This window comes from Bolinopsis microptera, chromosome 11, assembly GCF_026151205.1.
Source record: "Bolinopsis microptera isolate Bmic1 chromosome 11, MBARI_Bmic_1.0, whole genome shotgun sequence".
NCBI classification, from domain to species: domain Eukaryota; kingdom Metazoa; phylum Ctenophora; class Tentaculata; order Lobata; family Bolinopsidae; genus Bolinopsis; species Bolinopsis microptera.
In genome coordinates this window covers 5,946,682-5,959,749 of record NC_087082.1, presented here as the reverse complement: position 1 = coordinate 5,959,749, position 13,068 = coordinate 5,946,682, and the positions used below count along the sequence as shown (strand labels likewise).

At 35.5% G+C, this 13,068-nt stretch overlaps 1 protein-coding gene across 1 annotated transcript; it reads right to left on the bottom strand.

The window, feature by feature from the left end:
* Positions 1 to 11,865: 11,865 nt before the first annotated feature.
* Positions 11,866 to 12,809, bottom strand: LOC134823291 (uncharacterized). Its single transcript, XM_063834704.1, has 2 exons — positions 12,641 to 12,809; positions 11,866 to 12,503 (listed from the first exon to the last, which is right to left on the bottom strand). The coding sequence occupies exons 1-2, from the start codon at positions 12,807 to 12,809 to the stop codon at positions 11,866 to 11,868; spliced, it is 807 nt and encodes a 268-aa protein (XP_063690774.1).
* Between the last annotated feature and the right edge of the window lie 259 nt (positions 12,810 to 13,068).

Here is a 13,068-nt window from a genome sequence, read left to right as displayed (position 1 = left end):
AGAGGATTGGCAGTAAAATGCAAATTCACGTCCTCACCTTTGCCAGCCCCTCCCAGTTGCTCTTCTCTCGAACTGCAAATATATAGAGGGGTTTTTCTGTAATATTATTAATATTTATTTTTTCCTATATTGGTTTTAAATTGCATGAATATTTGCTGCAACAATTTTTCACCTTTTGGTTTAATATTTTCGGGCCCCACTTTTAAATGTATTTTATCTAAGTTAAAACATTACGACATGCCTCATCCGTGCTCACCAGGACATAACCTTAACAAGAAGAATCGCAAGCCAGTGGATCTGAAAATTCCCAATCCGCTCCGGTCCATCTTGAACTTAGTTTCCAGTTAGAAGAAGAGAGTTCAGTTGACGTGACTCCGTCGCCAAGTAGATACAGAGCTAGGGAGACCCCGGCGAAAATAGTGGATTCTGCAGCTAGTTTTGTAGAAAGCTCAGAAATAGTCACTCTGATGATGTTGTCGAAGTTGGGTGAAGGTGTGATTAAACATTGCAAGACATTTGTAGGGTCTGGTTTAAGGGATCAAACGGACTTCAAATCCCTCTGCAAGGAGTTGTTTGACTTAGACTAGACGTTTTGGACTATAACATCTGTTGTTGGATGTCCGAGATGATAAAAATCAAGCGCCCTATGTATTTTCATGAAAGAATGGTAGCCCATGTTGAAAACAACTTCAACAAAAACAGAGGTAAAAAAGGCTGCATAAGTTCCTCGATATAATATGACACACCATCCGCAAGGATTTGTTTAAAGTCTGTATTTTAAGTTTTATCTTTTATCTTCAAAAACGAAGACTTGAAGTAAAATAACAATAATATGATGGTCACAATCATATTGTCAACTATCAAAAGCTAATAAATTTCCTTAAAAGATGATGTAGAGGACATCTTGTGAGATGAGTAATTCAGTATATTATATCTCAGTTACACGTATATTATATGCTACTAAAAGAATTTGACGAGTTCGAATGAGTAATAATCTGTTTGAGAGAACAAGAACGATAAACTAACGAAAACGACTTCTATAGTTCTATTTGAGCTAATCATTCATCTAAAAGCAAAACAGTCTAAAGATTCCTCGAACATATTTCTAATTGGATTAATATGACAGAGACAGAACATAGGAAGTCATAATATTATAGAAGGCTGTAGAAGCTACTAGATTATATTATTCTGAACTGCTAATTTAGGCTGTATTATACAAAAAAAAGTGATGACACAGTTGACACAGACTATTCCTTTTGGATGGTGATCTCGCCATGTAACATGTATGTGATTTAGGCCTTTCTTCTTTAAACTTGAAAAAAATTAATATTTTGGCTTATGAGTGAGGGCAGTATACAACAATACCACCTGAATAGCTGAATGTTTTGTCTCATTTTCCTTGTTCTTTTAAATTTGTATTTCTTTATCTTTTCTTTATCTTCCCTTTCTTCTTCTTCAATTTTATCTGCTTTTATCTGTTTTTATCTATTTTTTTTTCCTTTTGTCTCACATCTATCTTTTATGTCTTTGTATTTCTTCGTTATTTATTTTTTTTGTTTATTTATTTTTTGTTTTTTCTTCTTTGGGCTGCAATGGGCAGTAAATTCAAGTCTTAAAAAGTAGTGTTCAGTTCACTTGCAATCGAGTGGTGGTTCATTTGCAGTCGAATAGTGTGCTTTTCGTATAGTCTCTTAACTTTTGGAACATGTCTGAATCATCTGATAAGGGGAAAGGTCGCAAAAGGAAAAGAACCAGCGACAGCAAGGATGCAGAGAGGCATTGTTGTAATATTTAATATATTACTAATTATTCATTATCCCTTTTAGGTTTAGTTTTCAGTCCTAAGTCCTGTTTTACTTCTCCAACCCGCAAACCCTCAAAGCCCAACATGGTGTCAGGGATCCAAGAGGTGATTCAGCCGTACACTCATCAAAACACGGAAATAGACATCTGGATGAATGATTTCCAGATTGCGGTACTCGCGCTATACGGAGACAATGTGTCAGATGCGCGGAGAAAAGCCTGTTTAGCAACATTTATTGGTGATAAAGGAAATACTTTATTTTAGATTATATTATTCTTCTGCTAATTTAGGCTGTATTATATAAAAAAGTGATGACACAGTTGACGCAGACTAATCCTTTTGGATGGTGATCTCGCCATGTAACATGTATGTAATTTAGGCCATTCTTCTCTAAACTTTAAAAAAATTAACATTTTGGCTCATGAGTATTTAACAGCAACAAGACCACCTGAATAGCTGAATGGTTTGTCTCATTTTTCTTGTTTTTCTTTATTTTTATTTCTTTATCTTTTCTTTATCTTCACTTCCTTCTTCTTCAATTTTATCTGCTTTTATCTATTTTTATCTATTTTAATTTCTTTTGTCTCATATCTATATTTTATGTCTTCGTGTTCCTTCCTTATTTATGATGTAAAAGTTTACAAAAATTTGAAATTTGTCCCAATCACATTATAAAGTAAATACAACAACCCCACAAAAAACTTTTATGCTTTCTACGGCGCGGGGTAGGAATGATTTTAAACAAATTAATGATTTTAACAAAGTTACACCCCGTCACAAGGTATAAAAGTGGTCTGAGCAGTGAGAAACTTTGGAACAATCGAGGATTTCCTCGAGGAAGGTAAAGTTGCTGTTATACAGCTATTTCAAATAAAGCAGCTGAAGCCTTCATACTTTAATGATAAATCAAAATACCAAACTCCGCTGCCAAGCAAGTTACCAAAGAGAGAGAATAGTGAAAAAGTAGCGCAAAAAAAAGTCGACCTTCTGCCTATAAAAGTTCCCATTACAAATCCCGAGGACAATCGTACTTGGTTACAGGCTGGAAGAAGATCTTTATTCATGTATCACCGCAATTGGCTCTTATCGAATTCGGAACTCTATGACGATGCAATCATGGACGCTATGTGTGCTATCATTAACAAAAGCTTGAACCCTGAGTAGGTACACAACGCAACCAGTGATTCTTTCAGCACACAATTATAAGTTCAATGTTTTAACCAACCATACCATTATATCATACTTTATACTCATTAACCTATCATCTATTTACTATATGTTTTAATTCCTAGTCCTTAGAAGGGTACTCTATTAACAGTTTTTGACTGATTTGATTGTCCTGCACATCAGATTGAAGCATCTCTAAATTATTTACTATTATTATTGTATTGCTATGTAAATTTGATTCTAATTCTAATTCTAATTCTAATAAAGGGCCCAAGTTTAAGCCTGTTCTTAACTCCAAGTTCACTCAAGTTATGATCAGAAATGGGGACCATTTTGTGGTCATATCGAATGCCATGACGGACGACTTGAAGAAAATTGAGGTCTACGACAGCAACGCCCGTAATTACACTGCATCCATCTCTGGAGGAGCTTTTCTAAGTCCAAAGAATGATATCACTAAAGCTGTTAAATCGTTAAGGCCAGATGCCTTCTTTGTTTCCTTCGTGGATTGTATGCAGCAGGATGACTCCTATAGTTGTGGAGAATTCTATCGACTTAGAACACCCTAGGAAGGGCATATTAAGGACTAGATCGAGACGGAACAATTGGAAAACCTGATTGAATCGGCTCCACAAGTTATCAGAAAGTATGCATTTAGATCATGCAGGATGCCTCAGTGGAGATATACAATGCTGTTTTAAAAAGGACATATTTATTAATAAGTCTTTTATGTGTATTATTTGTTAGAGCTTTCGCTGACGTTGAGGTGGAAAAAACAAGCCAATATCGAGTTTTGTAGCCACAATTGCCCCGGAATTGTAGCCATCACTATCGCAAATAGAAGAGGCAGTAACATAAGTGACCAACTCTTCAAACGAAGAAAATTCGCCACTACACCAGCAGAATACGTGGAACAGTCTAGAAGAGACAACAACACCTCATCACAAGCATGTAAAAGACCAAGATGCCTGACTTGCAAACTCACGGAAAACAACGCTGATGGGAAATTTATTGTTAACAATCAGATATGTGAACTAGATATGAGTTTAAATTGTAGTGATGAGAATGTTATATACGTAGCTCAATGTAAGTTATGTTCAAGTGGCTTCTATTTTGGCCAGACATGGCTATCCCTCAATAATATACGCATGAATAACCACAGAGCAGCTTTCAAACCAGAACATTATAATAAGTCATCATTAGCTCTGCACATTCACGATGTGCATTATGAAATGTTAGATGATAAACTTTCTAGTTTTAACTTTGGGATTATCCGTAAATGCAATAGAGATGACTTGAACATGTATGAGGATATGTTTATCGAGAGATTTAAAGCCAGGATAATTGGTTTAAATAGGAGCAAGGTCAGTGGCAATTAATGTTATCTTTGGTTCAGGTCACACCTCACGTTCTATCACTGGGTGTACGGCTATATTTTCCGCTTCCTAGTTCTCACTTTTGTACAACGAGTTTACACTTTGTTTCTTTTTCTGCCCCATGAGTTTGTAACTTTACTATGGATTTTCAGATTTACTAATATGACATATTCTTCTGATATCAGTTTATTAAATTCTTGACATCTGCTAGGTGACACTCCTGTGGATGGCCCTCAAAGGCCGAACTAGTTGAGTCTTCAGCAGATCACCCTGGAATACGTCGTATCATTTGTTTGATGACACTTAACTATGTTGTATTATTAGACTAATGTCTAATTTTAATTTTAAACCCATTCGCTTCGGAATTCTCCACACTACGTTCATTAAGAGATGGGATGGAGATCCCACAGTCAGCTGAGATTGAAAATTCCATCAGGAAACTTAAGACACTTGGTAATGAACAATACAAAGAGTATGTGACAGAACGGCTACTCAAACCACTGCCTGAGAGGAAGCCTCTTACTGACGCTATACATAATAACATATTACTTATTACTTATACTTGTTATTGTACACCAAAGGAATTTGTTCAATAAAAACGTACTTATTTATTATCGTTGAAACATAAATTTTAGCTGATTGTATTTAAAGTAATGCAAACACGAATTTCGTTTTTCCCTTAGTTTTGACTATTTAAAGTCATCTGAAAACTTAATTTATTGATATTACACACCACATAGACAAATATAACAGTATTCGAGTAAAACTTCGCAACAAGATTTAAATTGGTCACCACTATAGACTGTGAACAGTTATAAATTACAATAACTATTTGAAACAATCTGGTATAAATAACGAAACATTTACGGTTATTGCCAATATATCAAAGATGAACCAATAAATTCTTGTACCGTGAAATATGTGCAATATCGAGGCCCGAGGGAACCCGTAAAAGTAGAACAATTTGAAAAGGTATGAGTCGGTATAGTTTTATGAAATCTGTTAATTTATTGCCGATGGATTGGCCTTTCTATGCACTTGAACTGGTCTCATGGTTCACCGAAGTAACTAACTGAAAGTGAGGGAATGAGGTTCCGAGTAAATTTCTTCATTAAAGATTTTAAAAAGTAGCCTCTTAAAGTGTAGAACTAACTTATTAATGCTAGCACGTAATTAACTTATTAACACTGTATTATCATCATAGCAATATGAAATATCAGCAAATACAGCAAAACGTATCATGGGCATATCAGATGAAATTAAAGCTGATAAATCTGGACCAACAAATGCCCAAAGCACTTTGCCTCACTTCAAACCAGGAAAACCATACTTTTACCCCTGTTTGAAGATACACAAAGTCAAAAAAGAGGATTTGAAACCTGGTATCTGTTAGAATCTCAAGTCAATAATATTGTTATATTTGATATTACATTAATATTATATTTGATATATTGTTATATGTTAACTAACCCTTTCAGCTGTGAACACAATGAGGAAAAAAGTAGTTATACATCTACTGAATTCAATGGACACCGAGATGTTTACTAAGATCTAAAACCTGCTGGTAAAGAGCTGTTGGATATAAGTCTCAAATCAATTGAAAAGGTACTTGAAGCACACATGGCCCCAAGGCCAACAATCCTCAAAGGTAAGTTCATTACCTTTTATTTTGTTAACCTATTCAACCTATCTAACCCTGTATTTCCCTATAGCATTAGCAAAGGTTTTAGTTTCCAGTGATGTATATTATACAGTGTTGGGGGTAGAAGGACTCCGGAGACAGGATCGACGAGAGACCCTAGGCTAAAGGGAGAGTTGTGGTCCTGTAGTGGTTCGACTCCAGACTCTATTTCTCTATAGCGGTCCGCAGAAGAGAGAGGAGTGTCCCAGTTTATTTAGTTCCCACAGATTCTGGTCGACAGTAGATACGTCAGATCTGTGACGCGGAAAGAGTGGTGAGTAGTGACTTGACGGTATAGTTTTTTGTCTAGGAGTTCTTGCTTCCTCTTTCCCTTTTCTGGTTTCACTTGGTATTTACTATTTACTTTTTACTATTCACTCACGGTAGTTTTCCCCCGGGTTTTTTAGTTCCAGTTTATCATCAGTGTTTTGTTCACCAATATAGACATGCTTATGGGCACTTTCAAAAACTATGTTAACGAATCTGTCACGGGAAAAATTTCAACTTCTGTAAAGAATTCTTAGATGCCCACTTTCAATTATCTGAAATATGTTACAGCACTGAAATACTTGCAGAAGTAGATCTGGAAAACGCCATAAAAGAGCGAAAGTACTTAAAATATGACACCATTCATGGTTCCAGTAAGTTTATGGTCATGATATTTACACCTGACCTTGACCACTTCTTGGCATCAGAAAGAATCTGTTTATGCAAAAGTTGCCCGATTAATGACTTTGATCAGTGTGAAAATAGTTTATTCAATAGCTACAAGCTTTCCTCCAGTACTTTGAACCGGATTATCCTGAGAGATGAAGTTTCCAGACCTGTGCTTGTTCCAGATGACCTAATAAGGTGGGACTGAATAGTTATTTACTTCAAAGCTCTTGTTTCTGCTCTTAGATTCAGTCGTGAATGTATAAGTTAAAACTGGTTGCATTTGTTTAACTTCGAGATTTTTCAGAGAAGAATGTGTTGTAGAGTTGTAGCAGTGAGAGCAGATGATTATATGATATACCCCTTCTATTTCATCTTCATAGAAAAATTTGTTGCTGACAATTCTGAGCAAGTTCAAGATTGCTACGGACATAAAATTCCAGCAGGTAAGCTGTTTAAATACCAATTTTCAAATATAATATCAAAAACTATTTTCCAACCCGAAATTAAAAGTGGAAAATGTACCAAACTTTATAAAAACCTTTAATTATTAACCCACTAACCAACCAATCAGTTTGTCCACCTAATCCTCACACTTTTCCGGTGACATACCGTCACCAGGCAAGATAAGAAGGGCCATGGTCATTGGTCATTTGTAAGTCTGCATGTTGTGGCGCATGTTACATGTTGCATGTTTATGTTGCTAGATATTTTGAAGCACCTTTTTAAATGTTGATATTTACTGTTGCTAAAGCTGTATTTCATGATTTGCTGCTGCTAGTTGTTTATTTTCTGGCACTAACTATCCGCTGGTTTTTGATGCTGCTGTTACTTGCTGAATCATCGAAATAATATAATTCCTAATTTATCTTTCAGTTTACTATACTACTTTATTGGCTTTAATCATTGGAATTGGAATTGTATTCATCCTAATAATTTATGTCTAGCGCCTTATACAAGTTATCACAGGGTTTCCATACATAATTGGACACTACCTGGATAAAAAGGAAGATGCAAGGAGAGAGAGCAGATATATCATTTGCAAAAAAGAAGTTTATTTCTCGTCGGACAACATAACTTATCCTTGTGTGGTATTTGACAAAAAAATAATATGATTGTCATTAGTAACGAATAATTAGTTGCTATTACCCAGGCCATTCAATAGACTTATCCACCAAACTGGGCCCTTATATAAATGGACATATAATATGTTAATTCGATTTTAATACATTGAGCATTGACAGTATAACTTACCAGATATGTATTTAACTATTATGACAGTACAATATCAGCAATTTGGTTAATTTGGTTAATTTATAGATTTATCCACCAAATTGGCCCTGAAAGGCGATTCAATAACAAAATTTATCCACCAATTTGATCCCATATATAAATGTACCTATTTTATTCATCAGTATAATGTTTTTCAATTAATACATTGAACATTGAAAGCCTAGTACACGATTTATATTTAACTATTGGTACATAATAGATAAATAGATGTAAAGAAAAGGATTTTCTTCAAAATCTTATTACTATCTCACAAGTCACTGTTAGGATTGGCACCAATTTATCTGCAGGACATGTTCAAGTATGCTCATCATGGTCACTCATTGAAGCTTATTGTTCCTTCTTGTAATTCAAAGTTTGGTGAGCGTAGCTTCTCTGTAGTGGCTCCAAAGATCTACAATCGTCTGCCTGTTACCATCACCTCTGCTCAATCTCTGGAATGTTTTAAAGCTTTTCTAAAAACTTACCTTTTCAAAATGTCTCCAGATGAACTTGAAAAACTTTATCGATAACTATTGTGGTCATATTTGGAATTCGATATTTGCATAATATATTTAAGTACCATTTTCGGGCTTTAGTATTGACGATATATTTTCAAGCATATGTTATTTTTTAGCTCAGCATTCATGATATTTTCTGGGATGGCTAGTTCAAACACTGCTGAGTATAAGATTTATCTTAAAAGCGGTGTTATTAAATTTCAATTTATTATTATTATTAATAATATCATATATTTTATTTGCACTGTATAAATTTGATTAATTTATCCACCAAATTGGCCCTAAAAGCTTAAAATACCATACTACCTTTTACATTAATGTTCAACATCATATTATATTTTATCTTTATCAACTATTTCTAATCTGTTAATATTTTAATATTGATATTTCTAATGTTCTCATGTGTTTAACTGCTTCATATTGACTTATATCCACTAAAAATAGCCTTTAAACTTAAATCTCGAACTCTAAGTTGGTGCCATTCAATTAACATTATCTTCTGTTTGCCTTTGCACCATTTTAAGACCAGTAAATTGATGTTAGCTAACAAATAACAGTCTTAAAAAAGAGGTAAAAAAATATATCCACCAAATTTGCCCCTTAAGAAAAATCACAGCCCTTCTTATGAAATTGTGAAGTTATAACGATTATTTTTAAGTCTCAATCATATTTTAGGAGTTTAGATGGAATTAAATATTTTTGAAGGCCACCTGAAGTGGATTGGTCTGTTTCACTTTTATCCACCAGATTTAGCCCTAAATCGAAACAAAAAGTGGCAGAAAGAAACTTAAATAAAATATTAATGTCTTTCACAGCAGCAACAAGACCACCTGAATAGCTGAATGTCTTGTCTAATTTTTCTTGTTTTTCTTTATTTTTATTTCTTTATCTTTTCTTTATCTTCACTTTCTTCTTCTTCTTCAATTTTATCTGCTTTTATATATTTTTATCTATTTTCATTTCTTTTATCTCACATCTATCTTTTATGTCTTTGTGTTCCTTCCTTATTTATTTATGATGTAAAATTCAATAAAAATTTGAAATTTAATTGTTTTGAGAAAACCTGCTTCATAAAGTAAATCAACGTTATAAAGTAAATAGAACAACCCCACCGAAAACTTTCGTGCTTCCTAGAGGTAGGGTTGATATTAAACAAATTAATGATTTTAACAAAGTTGTACCTCGTCACAAGGTGTAAAAGTGCTCTGAGCAGTGAGAAACTTGGGAACAATCGAGGAATTCCTCGAGGAAGGTAAATTTGCTGTTATACAGCTATTTCAAATAAAGCAGCTGAAGCCTTCACACTCTAATGATAAATCAAAATACCAAACTCCGCTGCCAAGCAAGTTACTAAAGAGAGAGAAGAGTGAAAAAGTAGCGCAAAAAAACGTCGACCTTCTGCCTAAAGTTCTCATTACAAATTCCGAGGACAATCGTACTTGGTTACAGGCTGGAAGAAGAATTGTGTTCATGTATCACCGCAATTGGCTCGAATTCGGAACTCTATGACGATGAAATCATGGACGCTATGTGTGTTATCATCAACAGAAGCTTGAACTCTGAGTACACACCGCAACCAGTGATTCTTTCAGCACACAATTATAAGGGGCCCAAGTTTAAGCCTGTTCTTAACTCCAAGTTCACTCAAGTTATGATCAGAAATGGGGACCATTTTGTGGTCATATCGAATGCCCTGACGGACGACTTTCAGAAAATTGAGGTCTACGACAGCAACGCCCGTAATTACACTGCATCCATCTCTGGAGAAGCTTTTCTAAGTCCAAAGAATAATATCACTAAAGCTGTTAAATCGTTTAGGCCAGATGCCTTCTTTGTTTCCTTTGTGGATTGTATGCAGCAAAATGACTCCTATAGTTGTGGACCTCTAGCCTTGGTGAATTTCTGGGTGATTGCTAAAGGAATTCCCCCGCATCACATCAAGAATTCTATCGACTTAGAACACCTTAGGAAGGGCATATTAAGGACTATCGAAACGGAACAATTGGAAAACCTGATTGAATCGGCTCCACAAGTTATTAGAAAGTATGAATTTAGATCATGCAGGATGCCTTAGAGGAGATATACGATGCTGTTTTAAAAAGGACGTATTTATTAATATGTCCTTTATGTTGTATTATTAGTATTATGTTGTTTTAAAAACATTTGTGTCTGTAAGACTAATGTCGAATTTTAATTTTAAACCCATTCGCTTCGGAATTCTCCACACTACGTTCATTAAGAGATGGGATGGAGATCCCACAATCAGCTGAGATTGAAAATTCCATCAGGAAACTTAAGACACTTGGTAATGAACTAGTGTCACGCTGTTACTGACGCTATAGATAAAAACATATTACTAAAGGAATTTACACCAAAGGAATATATTCAATAAAAACGTACTTAAATGTAAGAACCTCGGCCCCCTATTCTTTTTGCCGTTCAGTTAACAACTGAGCGCCGAGAGTTGACACTTCATACCTAGTTCATACCGTGATGGACCGGACGGGACCCCTCTAGCAGCGAGTGAAGGCTCATTAGGAGATGCAGTGGCAAGGCTTCCATCAGCTTGTGGAGCGCACCAATCACCGTGGCAACCATACGAATAGTAACCAATCACGGAGCCCCCGAACCGGTGTCCTGACGGTGAAATCTCATATCTCAGTGCACCAGGAAAGGATGAGTTAAACCGAGCTGATATGATCAATTATCGGACCTCTAAGTTTAAATGGTAATTATCACAATCTGGGAAACCATCCGAGGACGACGACCCGAACTTCTCTCCACTTCTACTTAGTTCCATTTTTCCAACTTCGAGTTGGCCACTCAGCCTCCGATCGTTCCTGCACTGACCCTTTTTGATGACCTCACTTCTACTCAGTTCCATTTTTCCAACTTCAAGTTGGCCACTCGTCCTCCGATCGTTCCTGCACTGACCCTTTTAAATGTATTTTATCTAAGTTAAAACATTACGACATGCCATTTTTCTTTAAACTTGATCTAAAAATATCACTGTTTTGGCTCGTGAGTATTTCACAGTATTTCACAGCAGCAACAAGACCACCTGCTGAATGTTTTGTCTCATTTTTCTTGTTTTTCTTTATTTTTATTTCTTTATCTTTTCTTTATCTATCACTTTTTTTTTCCTTAATTTGATCTATTTTTATTTCTTTTGTCTCACATCTATCTTTCTATCTTTTATGTCTTTGTGCTCCTTCCTTATTTATTTAATAATAATAATAATAATAACGCTTTATTTGTATACCGCTTAGGCCGTATAAGCGACCAAAGTCCAAAAAATGGAGTTGATACTGGCCAACAAAGCGGTGCAGATAAATTTACCTTAGTAGTCCCTTTTCTAATCAAAAATTCAAATTTATAAATTGTAGATAGATCTTAAAGTCCTGCGTCCATGACTACTGAATCACCAAAAATACTGTTCGCACATACAGGATAGGCTTGATGAAATAGATGGGTCTTGAGAGCCTTCTTGAAAACATCTAGTCGAGAGATGGAGCGTAGTGAGTAGGGAAGTGTATTCCAGATTTTAGGAGCAGTGTGAGAGAAAGCACCAGCTGTAGCCCTCAGCCTTGATAAAGGAGGGCGTTCCAGTAGGAAGAAGTCATGGTCCATTCTGACATGATGTTTACTAGTGTCCCTAATTTTGACCATTGTCCTTAGATATTCAGGAGCACAATCGTTTAGGCACTTGAAAACCAGTAACGCTATCTTGAATTTGATTCGCATTGCTACAGGTAAGAAGTGTAATTCAATCATATAGGGTGTGATGGGCTCCTGTCTCAACTTCCCGTGAAGTCCGAATATGAATCTCACAGCAGTATTCTGCACTTTTTGAAGTTTTTGGAGAAGTCTTTCAGAAAGGGCACCATAAGTAGCATTTCCATTGTCCAGAATGGAATGAATTGAAGCGTGTACCATTTGGATTTTGAGCTCCTTACTCAGTTTGGAACCTATTCTGCCAAGATTTCGCTGATTTACATAGCAAACTCTGACAACGTTGTTGATCTGTGCCTCTAAATTGAGATGGTTGTCAAAAATGAATCCCAGATTCTTTGCTGACTTGGTAGGTTTAATGGAGCATATATGCTGTCAAGATTGAATTCAACTTGTTTTGGGGCTTTGGAGTTTGTAGAGATCTCGATTATCTCACTTTTATTGTCGTTGAGTTTCAGGTAGTTCTCACTCATCCATGATTTGATGTGCTCGAAACATTCTTTCAATTTGCTCTTAATAGATTCAATGGCCATGTCTTTTTTAGGATCAAATGAGAAGTATATCTGAGTATCATCAGCATATAGATGGATTTGGAGACCATGCATACTTGCAATATCTTGTAGCTGTTTAGTGTAAAGGATGAAAAATATAGGACCAAGAATTGAGCCCTGAGGAACTCCAATCTCGAGGTCACAGAGAGAGGAATATTCACCCTTAACACCAACGATAAAGGATCGATTTGACAGGTAGCTTGCAACCCATTGAAGAATAATACCACTAAATCCATAGCTATGTTCGAGTCGTCTCAAAAGTCTTTTGTGATTGATGGTATCAAATGCAGCTGACAAGTCAAGAAGAAGAACA

Excerpts from the sequence above, each read along its gene's own strand:
- LOC134823291 (XM_063834704.1), bottom strand. The coding sequence starts at position 12,809 with ATGCATGGTCTCCAAATCCATCTATATGCTGATGATACTCAGATATAC. Across the intron at positions 12,504-12,640 it reads GAAACTCAACGACAATAAAA|AGGCACAGATCAACAACGTT; the intron begins GTGAGATAATCG and ends ATCTCAATTTAG.